Genomic DNA, 16,030 nt, shown 5'->3' with positions numbered 1-16,030 from the left:
ATTCGTGACATACAGGTCCCTTTCCCTTTTATAATCTCTTTGGGATATAAGCCCGTAGTAAATGCTGGATCAAAGGTAATAAACTTATATATCATAACAAAATCCAAAAGTTAGATTAAAAAGAGAAATTTATTTAATACCATAGTATAAAAATATTTAGTAATCTATCTGCCAAAAAATGAAAAACAAAACACTTTCCACACAAATTAAGTCAGATCTAACAATTGAAAAATATTAAATGCTCCTGATGGGGCAAGCAAATATAATAAAGTGAAATAAATAAAATAATCTATTAATTTAGGCTTCCAATCAGACTCCCAAAAACTATTTTAATGACCTAGAAAAAAAAAAAGTTCATATGGAAAACAAATGTAAGATTTCAAGAGGGTTCTCCCTTATTTTTTTTCCTCATTTTTGATCTCCCTTCACAGGCTAATTGTAAAATATTTCAAAGTCCAATTTTTTTTCATCAAAATAATTTTGAATATATAATATTGTATTTAATTTATACTTTAACATATTTAACATGTATTGGTCCACCTGCCATCTGGGGAAAGGGGTAGGGGGGGGAAAAGTTGGAACAAAAGATTTTGCAATTGTCAATGCTGAAAAAATTACCCATGCATATATCTTGTAAATAAAATCAAATGAAGGTGGTCTAGCAGTACCAGATTTAAAACTATATTATAAAGCAGCAGTCACAAAACCATTTGGTATTGGCTAAGAAATAGACTAGTTGATCAGTGGAATAGTTGGTTGGATAAAATCAAAACTTTAATACTCTAGTGTTTAAAACCTAAAGACCCCCAAATTTTGGGATAAGAACTCACTGTTTGCAAAATTGCTGGGAAAATTGAAATTAGTTTAGAAACTAGGTATTGACCCAATTTAACCTGTACACCAAGATAAGGTCAAAAGGGTTTGGCCTGGATAAAGAAAAATTATAAATAAAATTAGAGGAAATTAGGCTGTTTACCTCGACCTGTGGGAGGAAGGAATTTTGAACTAGAGATAAAAATATTGTGATTTTGATCACAAAATAGAAAATTTTGATTATATCAAATTGAAAAGTTTTTGTAAAACAAACTAATGAAATAAGATTAGAAGGAAGAAAAACTGGGAAAAACTTTTACAGTCAAATGTTGGGATAAAGGCCTCATTTCCAAAAAATTAAAAAATTGCTTAATTTATAAAAATCAACCCTCCAATTGATAAATAGTCGGATATGAAAGATGACGAAATTGAAAATATTTCAGCCATATGAAAAGATCCCAAGTCATTAAATAAAGCAAATTGAAACTCTGAGATAACCACACCTGCGATTTTAGAAGCAGGGAAAAAAATTGGGAATGTTAGAGGGGTAAAACTGGGACATGATTGTTGGTGGTTTGATTTCATCAGAGAATTTGGAACTATTAAAAAAGTTATCAAACTGTTGTCCTTTGATCCACAGGTTTTCTTTAATCCCAAAAGTTTTAAAGAAGGAAAAGGGACCCTGTTGAAGAATGTTTGGGCAGCCCTTTTGTGGCTAGAAGCTGGAAAAATGAATGGATGCCCATAGTTGAGAATTGAATAAATTTGGTATATGAAAATGGAATATTATTGTTCTGTGAAATGACCAACAGGATATTTGAAAGACCTGCAGAGACCTACATGAACTGTGCGAGGAAATGAGCAGGACCAGAAGATCATTTATACTTCAACAATACTATATGATGATCAATTCTTATGGACTTATCTTCAAAAAGGGATGAATCAAATCAGTTCCAAAGAGATAATGAATTGAACCACACAAGCAAAGAATCGGGAGATGATTTGGACCACTACATAGAATTCTAATCCTCATTTTTGACCTTCATTTTGATCTCCCTTCAAGGCTAAGTTAATAAAAGTCCATTCTTTTGTACACAAAATAATTTTGACATGTATATTTGTTTTTTATACTTTTTATATTTCAATGTATTTCCCCTGCCATCTTGGGAAGGGGTAGGGGAAGGAGGGGTTGGAACAAAAGGTTTTGCAATTGTTAATGCTGAAAAATCACCCATGCATATATCTTGTAAATAAAAAGGTATAATAAAAAAAGAAAAAAAAGTAATTTTATCCCTCAAAGATTGGAGAAATCTTATCTGATTCTCTCCAACAAGGAAGAATTGGTTGCTGGGGTGAAAATAAGGGGAACTTTGTAGAGAATTCCACATAAGAGGTTGAGAAATACTTGTTGTTGTTTCCATTATTATAAAGGAGACTCCCTAAGTGACCACATATTGACTTTGAAAACCACAAATTAGCATTGTTATATTATAATTTTATTTATTTTGCTAAACATTTCCCAATTACATTTTAATCTGATTCTCCTGCAAAACTCCTAAGAGCAGACCATTAGTTGATCAGCTCAGTTAAGAGACCAATGGGAATTTCATTGAGGACTTTTCATTTTACTTAGATTAAAACTATCCATGTGTAACCCCAATCCCAAAGACCTTCAGCCTGGGGTTACACATTCATAGAAAAAATTGAAATTAAACCATCATGTTGTGCTACTTGCCACCAACTTGATCCTTTACAATAGGAAGGATCAGAAATTGGTCAAATTCCATTGTTACCCTAACAATTGTGATGCTCCAATGAGCTGAATGTTTTTGCTGGAAAACTGACAAGCTCTCTATGGTTCTCAGAGATTAGATGATTTTCTACCCTACAACTCCATCTCTCTTGCAATGGCTGTACCAATTTGCTCATTTAAGAGGTTTGGTGATTGTGGAGGTGCCCAAGCATAACTGGCTCTCAAGTTCTAATCCTATTTGCAAAATCCTCACTCTTCCCTCGACGTGATTCTTGGTCATATCACCTTGAGAGAAATGGAATCATTCTCCAGTGGAACAGACAGACCATATTTAACTATAAAAGGTTTATATTTTGCATAGAAACAATAAAACACTAACATCAATAAAGAAACATTCATTAAACACCTACTATGTGCCATGCATTGTGCTAAGTCCTGGAGATCCATAGGTAAAAGACAGTGTTTTCAAGGAGCTCACAATCTAGTGGGAGAGACAACGTACAAACAACTTTATATAGGATATATATGTAGATGTATATATCTACATATATATCCTATATATATATATATATAGTTTAACTTGGAAATAAGCAAGAGAGAGAAAAGGCACTAGCATTAAGAAGGCTTGGGGAAAACTTTCTATAGAAGGTAGAATTTTAGATGAGACTTGAAGGAAGCCAAGGAAACCAGGAGGCAGAGATATGGGAGAACATTGCAAGTATGGAGTGAAAATGTTCAGTCAGGAGATGGAGTATGTAGTTAGAAGAACAGCAAGGAAGCCAGTGTAATTAGATCAAAGAGAATGAAGGTGGGGGGGGGGGGCGGGAGAAGAGGTGGGCAAAGTTGTAAAGGACTTTGAATTTCAAACAGATGATTTTATAATTTTGAAGGTGATAGTCACTAGAGTTTGAGAGAGAGAGAGAGAGAGAGAGAGAGAGAGAGAGAGAGAGAGTGTGTGTGTGTGTGTGTGTGTGACCATGATCAGAACTGAGCTTTAGAAAATTCACTACTCTGTAGTAGCACCCACATAATTTCTCCTAGGTTCAGGTACCTCCAAGAAAAACAAAAGTTGTTCTAAAGTCAGGAGTTAAAGGGAAAAACACAGTTTGGTTATTCAGTTTTCTATGGCCATTCCTCTTACAAACAGACACCTGGTAAAATTGGGAAACAGACTAGCCTCTCAGATCATACATCATAAATAACAATATTTTAAAAAATTTAAAGCATGAAACAAATGTAAAAAAGGAAATTATATTTCACAAATGTAGATAAGGGCTAATTTTTTAATACAACTATTTTATTCTCAAATAGTATTTTATTTTTCCAAATACATGTAAAGATAGTTTTCAGCATTCATTTATGTAAGATTTTGTGTTCCAATTTTTTCTCTCTTCTTTCTTCTCATACCACTCCCTTACCCAAGACAACAAGCAATCTGATAAAGATTATATCTGCACAATCCTTTTAAACATATTTCCATATTTGTCATGTTATGTAAGAAAAATCAGACCAAAAGAGAAAAAAAAAAAACAAAAACAAGAAACAAACAACAACAACAAAAAAAGATGAAAATACTATGCTTCAATCCACATTTAGTCTCCATAGTTTTCTCTCTGGATGCAGATGAAACTTTCCATCCTACATCTATTGGAACTGTCTTGGATCACCACACTGCTGAGGAGAACTGTTTATCATACTTGATTATCACATAATTTTGTTGTTACTGTGTACAATATTCTCCTGATTCTGCTCATTTCACTCAGTATCAGTTCATGTAAATCTTTCCAGATGTTTCTGAAATCAGCTGGCTCATCAATTCTTATAGAACAATAACATTCCATTACCTTCATATACCAGAACTTATTTAGTCATTCCCCAATTGATGGGCATCCCTTTGATTTCCAATTCCTTGCCAGTACAAAAAGGGTTGCTACAAACATTTTTGCATATGCAGATCCTTTCATAAGGGATAAATTCCAAACATGTTTTAACTTAGAGGAGATAATATGAAAAAAGATATATTAATTATATAAGAAACTGTCTCCCATTATATATATATATATATATATATATATACACACACACACACACATACATACATATATATAATTAGTACCATCCCCCAAAGCTATTACCTTCTTTGCATGCACTGGAAACCAGAAAACTGTTGATACCTACTATCTCCATTTCTTCTTTTCTTACTCTGAGGAGTAAGCAATAAAAAAATAAAGTGAGAATTTGCATATACAAAGTAAAATAGAAAAAAAAAAGGATTGCACATGAATCTGGTAATCTCTATAATATTCATCTTACTTTTCCTTTTAAGAATATAATAAATTCAACACATAGCTTTCAAAGCTATCCTGCTTATCAGAGTTTCTTTCTGGCCTGCCTTCTGTACTCTTCTATGTAGTTTTTGTTTATTTTTTTGTGAGACAATCAGGGTTAAGTGACTTGCCCAGAGTCACACATTTGAACTCGGGTTCTCCTAACTCCAGGGCCTGTACATCTCTATCTACTTCACCACCTATCTGCCCCTCCCATGAACTTTTAAGAAAAGCTTCTATTAGCCTTTTTTCTTTTACTTTTCTTTCTTTTTCTCTTTGCTATTGACAATTCTATTATATTATCCCCATTGAAATTTTTTTTTAAAAAATTTAAACATCATGCATAGTCAAGCAAAAGAAAATCCCTCATTAGCTGCATCAAAAGTTGCATGTCTTCTTCTGCATATTGAGTCTATAACTTCAGGTGATAAGAACTATATTTCGCCATTGGTCCTTTGGAATCAATTGGTCACGAAATCTATTATTGTGGAAGTTGTTCTCCAGGTTCTATTCATTCAGATGTGGTTTAATTTATCCAAGTCAAGTTTCTCTTGAACCCATTTACTTTATCATCCTTTTGGTGCAATAATATTCCATTATATTCATGATATGTAATTGTTTAGTTATTCCCCATTTCCAATTCTTTGCTATTACCAAAAAAAACAAAAAAAAAACTGCTATACATATTTTTTAAACATGTATATTGTTTTCCTCTTTCTTTTATCTGATAGACCCTGTAATAGTTATTAGTGGGTTAAAGGGTAGATACATGGTTCAATGACTTTTTGTACAGTTGCAAGCTGTTTTTCCAGAATGCCTTAGAACAATTCACAGATCCACCAACAATGCATTAGTCAGTCCTTTTTTTGTGCAGCCTCTCCCAAGGACTGTTATTTTTCATTTTTGTCATCTTTATCAAACTAATTGGGTATGAAATGAAACCTTAGAATTGCCTGAATCTGAATTCCTCTAAATAGTAGCAATTTAGAGTAATTTTTCATGTAGCTATTAATATCTTGAATGTCTTTCTTTGCATCTCAGCCTTCTGTAATCTGGCTTCCAAAATGATTACTCAACTGAAAATGCTCTCTCCAAAGTTGCCAATGATCTTTTAAAAATTAAATGTTTTATTTTTTCAATTATTAAGCATTTTTTCTCCCCTTTTTCTTCCTATTCCCACTACTGAATATGAAAAACAAAAATAAAACACTTCTAACAAATCAGCATAGTCAAGCAAAGTGAATTCCCATATTTTCCATGTCTAAAAATGTCTTGGAAAATTCAAAAAATGAACAGCATTCTTCAACAGTCTTCTGTAATTACGATTGATCTGAATCCTTAGAACTTCCAGAATTGTTCATTTTTTACAATACTGATGTTATGGTGTAAATTGTTCTGGTTCTAATCACCTATATCTGCTTCAGTCAATATGTATCTTCCCAGGTTTCCCTAAAACTATCTCCTTTATCATTTCTTACACCACAGAGGTATTCTTTTGTATTCATGTATTATAATTTGTTTAGCTCTTCTCCAATTGACGGACAATTCTTTAGTTTATATTTATACTTCTTTGCAATTTTTTTTCACGTGTAGATCCTTATCCTATTTCTTTGATCTCTTTAAAATATATATTAAATAAAAAATATATATTAAATATAATATAAATTAAATAAGTATTAAATAAATTGGATTGCTGGATCAAAGGATAGGCAAAGTTTAATAATTTTATGGACATAATTCCCAATTATTATCTAGAATGGTTATACTGTTCTTTTAAGTCTAGTGGTCTTTTTTCAATCTTCATCCTTTTTGAACTTTGCAGCATTTGACACTATTGATCACTGTCTCCTCCTAAATATTTTCATCTCTTTGGATTTTCATTATACTCTTCTTTCTTGATTCTTTCCCTCACTGTCTAACCACTCACTTCTTCTCAGTCTTCTTTGCTGTGTCTGATCATTCATATGCCTCCTAATTAAAAGAAAAAAAACAAGGCTTTTCCTGTGGACCATCTTCTGTTGTCTCCCTACATTCTTTTACTTAATAACCACATTAGCTCCCATGGGTTCATTTATCATTTCTATATAGATCATAATTATATATACATATATACATCTATGATGTGCATATAAATATATATATATATTTCATCTCTATACAAATATCATTCTAGCCTCTCCAACTATTAGAAATCTTTTAGGCATCTCAAATTCAATTTCTCAAAAGTTGAATTAATTATATTCCCCCCTGAACACTAACTCATTAGTAATCCTATTAGAAACTCCAGTTGTTCACCATTACTCCTAGAACCCTCTGGGGTTCTAGCCATCCATCCTTTGAAAACTTGGCCCACAAATGTGAGTGGAAGTTGGGAAGTAATCCCAGAGGAGGCACTATACATACTTTTCCTGGTTCACTAGTAAGAAAATGAGCTCTTTCCCCCACCATTCTCCTTCCCCATTTTCATTTTTGTTAGTAGTATGTATGGAGGGGTGATTGAAGTTCTAACTATTGGACATAAATGAGTAACAAGAGATTTATTTTAGACCAAAATCAAAAGGTAGTTATCATGCAACTGAGTGAGATAGACAGATGAAGCTTTCTCAAGAAGTCTATGAGACTAGGCCTAAGTCATGTGATTCCCAGAGGTCTGCAGAGCTGGAAGATCAAGTCTTGGGCCCAGATTGCAGGAAGTCACATGATCCCTAAGTCTAGCGGTCTCTAAAGAGCAAGACCCTAGGTCAGTGACTGGAAGCGATAAGACTCACAGGAAGCAGACATTGGTGACCACTGGCCAATGAGGATTACTTTTTTTTTTTAGTCTATCCAATGAAAAGGATTGGGTCTTCTACTATTTAACCAGTTATACGGCTTCTGGCTTGTCAGCTTGAGGGGCACATGTTGGAAACTGAGATTTCTCCTTTCAGGGACTAAATAAGTGCTTTCTCTTTGTACCTGCAGATGTCTCTGATTAGTTAATTTGGGAAAAGGGGGGGGTCTAGCATCTGTCTCACACACAACTATAGAACTCCACAACCAAGCCCGCCCTTGTGGGCTTTTTAGTAGTGTGAATCCTTGGAATGATTGTAAACAATGGATCTGACAGAGGCAGAGAATAAACTTCTTGTGGACCTATTCAGACTAAAAGTTTAAGAACTCCATTTCTGATAGGAAATTAAATAAGTTTGAGGTCACAGAGATCCTAAATTATGGAAACAGAAGAAACTTTAAAGATCCTCTAATCCAGTACGCCTTCATGTTATAAAAAAAACTGAACTCCAGAGAAGGAAAGATTGACTTCTATAAATGAGTTTTGCTATTTCCCAATGTTAAAGCTTGGTGCAAACTTTAAATTTTGTTAACTTAATATTTTCCAATAATATTATGGTAATATTTTACTGGGAAACAATAGTTGTTGATATTTATATAGCATTTTAATCTCCACCCTGCTACTTAAGAGGAGATAATATATGTAAAGCATTTTACAAACCTTAAAGTACTATGTAAATATTAGACGTGATTATTTCCTGTTTGTAAACTATTATGCAAATATTATGCAAATTTTATTATGCAAATCTTAAAGCATATGCTAACAACGAATATTCTTTTCTGATAACATAGTATTACATTTATGGAAATGTTCTATTTCCTAACAATGTTATTAAGTTAATAATAGCTAACACAATACTTTGCCTAATATTGAGAAATAATAGCTAGTATGTATATAAGGCTTTACGGTCTGTAAGCGTTGTATATGGATTCTAAGTTTCTTGAGGACGGGGACTGCCACTTGTATCCCCAGCGCTTAGCACAGTGCCTGATACACAGTAACAACTTAATAAATAGAGCGGCTGGGTAAGGAAGCAAACAATTTTCGGGGGAATCCCGTGATCTTTGCATTAAACGAAAGCTCTCAGTTGTCAGTAAGAAGACGATAAAGTGCTCGGCGCTTTGGGGCTTTCCGGGTTTTGGTTTGGGAATTAGTTTAGGGCTGACGGCTATACCTGCTCTCGGAGGGGCTCAGAGCAAGGACCCAGCGCACCACCTCTCCCCTAGCCCGTTCCTTCAATACCTCGGCGGCGCACCAGCCCGGAAGTCCCCGCCTTCTCCAAGGAACGCCCCCCGGCCCTTTCTATTGGCGGGCCCCGCCCGCGCGCTCCTGATTGGTGGAGCCTCGCCACTTGCGCCGTGCGTCAAAGTGGCGGGAGAGTAGGTTTGTCGGGCCATGGCGTCGGACGCTGTCTCCGCGGATTCGGGCCGGGGCCGGGGCCGGGGCCGGGGCCGGGGCGGCCCCTCGGTGCGCCTCCCCACGGCGCCCCCGCTGAAGCTGCTGGCCGGCCAGCTGCGGCGCTGCGCCATGGGCGGGCCGGGGGCCTGGCGCTTGGCCCGGGAGCCGGCGGGCCGCGCTCCGCTGGAGCTGGCGGCCGTGTGGATGCAGGGCCGAGTGCTGGAGGCGGCGGAGCAGGGAGGTTGGGCCCGGCTCCGGGACTCGAGCGGCTCCTTCACGGTGCGGGGCCTAGAGCGCGTGCCCCAGGGCAAGCCCTGCCTGGCTCCAGGTAACCCCCCCCTGCATCCCTAGCCCCGCCTCTCCGGACGTTGGCCACGCCCCTTCTCTGTTCCCATCCCGGCTTTACTAGGTGAGCGCCAGACTAGGCACGTGGCGCCGGACCAACCACCCACAGCCCCGCGCAATTCACTGAAGCTCTTAAAGCCCCAGGTTCCTCTTCTGCGGAATTAAGGAACCGGATTCATCTTAGAGAGATTCCCTTCTAGTGACAAATGTATACACCTGTGATCGAAATGTGCGCGCTTCGGAGCTGTAGCTCGGGAGGCTTGCTAATTAACCTTGCCTCGAGCCTTCTTTGCTGTGTGGCCCCGGACGAATCACCCAACCTCTCTGAATCTGAGAGTCTGTATCAATAAATGGAGAATGAGTGATGACCTCTGCAACTTCCTTCCCTGGCCACATCTGTGAACCTCCGTAGTTCAAGCAGGAAGCCTGGATCTTAACGCAGACTTTTGGCAGGTAGAAGTTGTGAAGTTCCGGGAGATCTTATATGCAAAAGGGCTTGTTTAACATGTCAGCAATTATTGTTCTAATAAGGTCGAAGGGAACTCCAAGGCCATCCCTGGATATGGTGGGAAAGAGCGCTCCCTCTGAATCCAAGAACAACGCTCCCTCTGAATCCAAGAGGAGCCCAATGCAGATCCCAGATCTGTCATTGTGTGACCTTGGCAAAGGCACTTAATTAAGCACTCTAGGGCCCAGGTTTCAGCGGGCCTTTTCAAATCTTCATCTATGTATGAAACTGTGGCTTGTCTGAGCCCGTTTCCTTCCAGCCTTAAATCAGTGAGCCCTTTCATTTTACCAGAAAGAAAGCAGGTCCAGAAGGGAAGTTCAAATGCAATAAAAATGGAACTAGAATCCTATTCTCTTGAGCCTTCTTCCCCTTCCCTCGGACTTTTCTCAAGACCAAGATTTAAAACCAAAAAGGCTTTTTTTTTTTTTTTTTTTTTTTTTTAATGGGCAAAGGTACATACATAGGAATCCTTTCAAAAAGCTAAGACTACAAATTATTTTATACAAATTCTACAAGGTTTGCTTGCTCACTTGGGGAGGGCAGAGAAAGGGAGTGAATTTAGGAATAATACAAAGTTTTGCAAAGGTGAATGTTGAAAACTCTTTGAATGTATTTGGGAAAATAAAGTACTATTAAAAATTTTTTAAAAAGGTAAAAAATTGGAACAAGAGGTTTGGCAATTGTTAATGCTGTAAAGTTACCCATACATATAACCTGTAAATAAAAGGCTATTCAATTTAAAAAAAAAAAATAAAGAAAAGAAAAACAACCATCAGGACAGATCAACAAGCAGATTGTGTATCATTCATTGTTCAACAAGTGCAGAATCTTAGACTTGACCATTCAGTAATGTGATTGATTTTTAATAGGTCATTACTCTTAAAGCTAGTCTTAATTTTACAGAACAAAATAAACATTTTCTCAGATTTATTTTTGTTTTCTAAGTACTTGACTTTCCTCTGATACATTTTTTAAATACCCATGGGAATCAGGATTTCAACAGCAAATAAACAAAGTGAAAAACAAGCCAAAAATAATAATTTTTAAAAAAAGTCTTCAAAATAATACCCTTATAATAACACCTGGCAACTGCATAGCATAAAGGGCTTATTAAAAGAGTACAAATCTTGACTCTCCTCTTTCATGAGAGACTTGAATGTTTTTTGAGTTTGCATATAATCTATTTTAGAGTTAACTGCTCTTAACTGCTTGTAAATAATTACTCTTGCTCCCCAGAGCCAGGGAAATTTACAGTTATCTTCAGTCACCAACAATTTTCCATTTGGACTCTTTCAATTTTATTTTATTTTTATTTTATCTTATTTTATTAAACTTGCTGCTAGCTCTTTATTTAGGTCTCCCATTTATTTTTGAGGCAGTCTGGTGTCAAAGTGAATAGAGTACCAGCCCTTGAGTTAGGAAAACTCATTTTCTTGAGTTCAAATCTGGCTCCAGATATTTCCTAGCAGTGTGATCCTGGCAAGTCACTATTTGCCTATGTTTCTTCATCTGTAAAATAAGCAGGAGAAGAAAATGGCAAAGGAAATCCAATATTTTGTCAAGAAAATCCCAAATAGAGTTGGATATGACTAAAAATGACTGAACAACAGCCATTTGTTTGCATCAATTTCTCCCTGGTGCAGCCATCACCTCCTGAGAGTACCTGAGCCTGCTATCATTCTCTTTGTCAAGCTGTTAGTTGAGAACTTCTCTTTCTATCTTCCTGTTTGACTTCTCTCTTTTCTGGGTCATCAGTCATTCTACCTTGCAACTCCAAATCATGCAAAGGGTATGGCAAATGTAGATTTAAAATTTTTGATGGCCCGTGGGAGACTAGGGTTAGTCTTAGCTTAGTGGAAACCCTACCACCTGTGGTGGGGGAAAGAAAAGAGAACCTGTGACTAAATCTCCCTGGTTTCTTTGGGTCACAGCCTTGGGGACAAAAATATAAATCAGTTCTGGAGGATGGAGATAATGTGATAAAGGAAAAAAAAAAAAAAAAACCCAAACTCTATGGCATGTATCAAGGCCTGGCAGCTTGCCTGTCCTTCATGCTGTTTGGGGTTTTTTACACAATTGAGTTGTATGTGGTTTAGATCAGCCAAGTTTTGCTTTCAAGGAGGACCACTTCTCTGAGGAATTGGGAAGAGGATAGTGGTTAATATGTCATTAGATCATTAATATGGCAGACTGCCCTCTTGTTGATTTATTTTAGTTTGCCCAGTGAGTGGTCTGGGATTAAGTGGAAGGTGGCAGGATATCAGTTTTGTGCAATTTGGACCAGAATGGTGCTGTCTGCCAAGCTTTTTTTGGCACTGTCAAAGGAAAATTGGATTTGTTCTCTGTGGATCCGTCAGAAAAGTTTACCCTACACCCTGCAAAGATGAAGATTGTCCCATCTGCAGAGAGCATGGGTCAGTTCTTTTCTTCTAGAGCTATTCCATGGCTATCAATAAGAGAGCATTATATTAGATGACAGGGATTTTCTTGTACTTTCCTAAAATCCCATCTAATTCTAACATACACCTTAACAGGAAAAGTCTTTTTCAGCACGTCATTTTTTACACATGCTATGGTTTTGTTTTGAACTTGGAACTAAAAATGCTGACATCGTCTAGCTGTATTTGCTTTCTAAGGCTCCTTTTCACTCATCCTCTTCCTAATAATAATGGCCAACATTTGTATTGTGCTTTTTAGTTTGCAAAGTGCTTTGTACATCTTATATTACTTCATTTCTTTGATTATCTAGTGCTTTGGAATTTTGATCTCTAATATTTCTTCATCTTTTTTTTTTTCTGATTGGTACTAAATATTTACTTTGTCACTCTAGGGTAATTATTCTCTTTGAAGAATCAGAACTTGGTTTGCTTTAAATTTTAATTGACTTATTCAGTAACTATATTTATTTATTTTTTGTCCTAGGAAAATATGTTATGGTGATGGGAGTCATTCAGAACTGCAACCCTGAACCTTGTCTTCAAGCTGTGAAGATGACAGATCTTTCAGAAAACCCGATACATGAAAGCATGTGGGAACTGGAAGTAGAAGATTTGCACAGGAACATTCCCTAAGGGCATTTTAATATAATTTAAGGAAACTGGATTTATGAGTGTATTTTGGTTCTTGCACCTTTGGGATCTCATGAGCCTAATTGTATCTGCTAGTTTGTGTTTCTCGAAAGTTCCTAGAACACTTGGGGTGAATTGGCCAGATAATTGGTTTACAGACACAGTGAGAATTTAGGACATTTTCATGCTGTGGCTATTTCACCATATTCAACTCCAGGAGAAACATCCATTCCCCCTGCTGAGAATGATGTTGTTGCTGATGGAAAACAGATGTTTGCTATGCTTTTTTGTTTTTGTTTTATTTTAAAAGCACATGAAAACCTCACACTGCATTTCCCAAATATTACAAGTGATGGTATTTTTCCATTACTGCAGCTATCCTGTTTTAGAATGCGGAATTTGAATCCCAGTCATTGGCTATGGTGATTAAAGTGTGGTTATGGTCAGGAAAACAGACTGTGTAAAAGGAATGACATCATGGCTCCGTTTATTCTCCATCAACGACTTCCAGATCCAGTTTGCAAGTCAAATGACATTTTTATAACTGCAGGGCACAAACTGCTGTCTGCAAAATACAGCTGTCTTTCCTCTTCAAACACCACTCAACCACTGAAGCTTAGCTTTCCTTTAGATAGGGACATTTCTTCTTTAAGAGATATTGTTGAAAAGCTTGATGAAAGGTCCTATAAAGAAGAGAGCTAACTTCAAGATAGATACGTGTATGTATTCAAGACAACTGAACTATAGCTTCTTCATAACTCTGGACAAGAATTCTTGAGGTAGCATTGTGTTCCCTCTGACTTCTTATTCCATAAAATAAGAACAGGACAGTTTTATTTTGTAAATTTTGAGTATGTGTTTGTGTCTTCATTTTCATACTTCATTTTTTCTTTTCTTTTTAAAATATATTTTTACCGGGACTTTTTGTTTTCATGTTGCCTAAATTTCCCCTACATCTGCCTCACTTCCCTCCTCCCAGAGAGCCATCTGTATTTGTAATTTTTTTCTTTAGATTATAAATTCCAAGGGGATAGAGAGTATATTTTATACATGATGTAAAGGAATGAATGAATGGGAAAGCATTTATTAAACACTTAAAATATGTACTAAGTACTGTGACAAGTGCCATTAATAGAAAATATCAATTTTCTGTTATCATTATCAGTGGAAATACTGAAATAGTCCCAGCTCTTATGGAACTCGCATTCTAAATAGGGGAGATAATATGTAAAAAAGTTTGAATCTTTCCATATGCTTTGTATCCAAAGTCCTATGAATTAAAGAGTAGTTTGTTTATAACTTTGAATGAATGGGTAAATGGCAAGTACCTTCAGTCCTTAGGTTATGTTGTAAAAATATATGCAGGTGACAATAATGGGAGCTCTCAGGATGTAGAGGCAAAGGAAGACTTAATGGTCTATCCTCTCATTGGAAAGAATAGAGTTGTTGACTCTCATCCAGGCCCTATGAACAATCATGAAGCTCTAGTCAAGAGGGAAAGCAAGGAGAAAAGGCTGTCTAGGATGGATTCTGGCATGGAACCCATTAGCCCAGAGAGGGAGGAAGGAAAAAAGGAATGAAGGGAGAGGGTATAGTCTTAATGTGTTTTTTTGTTTTTTGTTTTTATTATAATTGTGACTTACATTTTAAGATTTTAAGGTTTTATTTTGTGGGTTAGAAGATTGAAAAGTATCTACCTTATTTTTTTGTGTTTTTCAGTTTGAAGACCTTTTAAAGTAAAATATTTGTTTACATTTACCATTTGTCCTTAATCCCATCAGAATCTCTTAATGATGCTGTCTTTGGCATTTGTTCTACAGGACTGTGTTATAAGTGAGACAGTGTTATTACAAAATCTTTCTGGTATTTCCAGTAGTAAGCCCCTTGGATAAAGTTCACGTTAGGACTTGCCTTACTTATTATATACTGGGTCCCTTTCTACAGAAAGTTGTATTTGGAGCCAGCTTGTCAATCTAGAAACTGGCTTTGGTTCCAGGGAGCAATGTAGCCTATAACATTTTGTTACTCAAATATAGCACATTTAGACTAATTTGTTCTTATTTAATTCATGTAAATAATTTTTTCATTTATGCATCAGCATTCATCTTAGAAGAATGTTAATTGATTTAATGGTATTATTGTCTGGTTGGGGAGGTGGACTTGGAGAAAGCAGAACATTGTATGTTTGTCTGTTCAGATTTCATGCTATTCTGTGCTTGAAGAATGAAGCCTCAGCACAAATTGAACTATTGTGGTTTTCTGTGTATTAATAACTCTCACTGTTTTTGACTGGTGCTTCCTCCTATTGCAATAGTCAAATGAAAATGCAATTCCGGTATTTTGGTTTCATAATGCCAAATCAGAGTCAGATTAGCATTCAGCGCCAGGCAGTGGTGAGCTTATGTGCTAAGGTAGAAAAGCTTCCCTTTTAAAATTAGCTCTCCTCTAAAAACTGAGAATATGGAACTTAAGCCTTGAGTTCACTTTCCTTGGAACTACTTTGCATAAGAAAAATAAATAAAACCCTAATATAGGTTTCTGAAAGGCTGATTTTGGATCACTGAGTTCCTGACTTCATTCTGCTGCAGTTTTATAAGCTGAGGTTTGACCACAAAATGCTTATGTATTTGGTAAAGTAGGAGGGGGGAAGAAATGACTACATATATTAGTATTTTTAGGGGCAGTATACTGTATTTGTAATACAGATGTCTTTTCCAGCTTCCTCTCTTTTCATTCCTTAAGCCATATATAAGCAGTCCAGGAAAGGCAAACACAGAATGAAGTGTTTTAGATATTGGCTACATGGCTCTGAGATTTATCAGGCCACCAAATGTGTGAGGGCAAGTTATTGCTAAACCTCTAGGCAGTGGTCCAAACATAGGGAACAGATGTTTATTTGTAAGAATATGGAAAGAAAAAAGACCACACTTGGAGCCATAGATCACTAGTCTACATTTTCGAGCCAGATTATAGAGTCCTTTGCTTAGA

General features: G+C 36.4%; 1 protein-coding gene across 1 annotated transcript; it reads left to right on the top strand.

Annotated features, from left to right (window-relative positions):
• The first annotated feature begins 9,099 nt into the window (after window positions 1-9,099).
• On the top strand, window positions 9,100-13,882 carry RMI2 (RecQ mediated genome instability 2). Its single transcript, XM_003761702.3, has 2 exons — window positions 9,100-9,449; window positions 12,897-13,882. Exons 1-2 carry the CDS (start codon window positions 9,119-9,121, stop codon window positions 13,043-13,045), a joined length of 480 nt encoding a protein of 159 aa, XP_003761750.3. The 5' UTR covers window positions 9,100-9,118; the 3' UTR covers window positions 13,046-13,882.
• Window positions 13,883-16,030: the final 2,148 nt, after the last annotated feature.

The sequence above is a fragment of the Sarcophilus harrisii genome, chromosome 1, assembly GCF_902635505.1.
Source record: "Sarcophilus harrisii chromosome 1, mSarHar1.11, whole genome shotgun sequence".
In the NCBI taxonomy this organism is placed as follows: Eukaryota; Metazoa; Chordata; class Mammalia; order Dasyuromorphia; family Dasyuridae; genus Sarcophilus; species Sarcophilus harrisii.
Note: the sequence above shows the minus strand (reverse complement) of the source record. Positions and strands in the feature narration are given on the sequence as shown.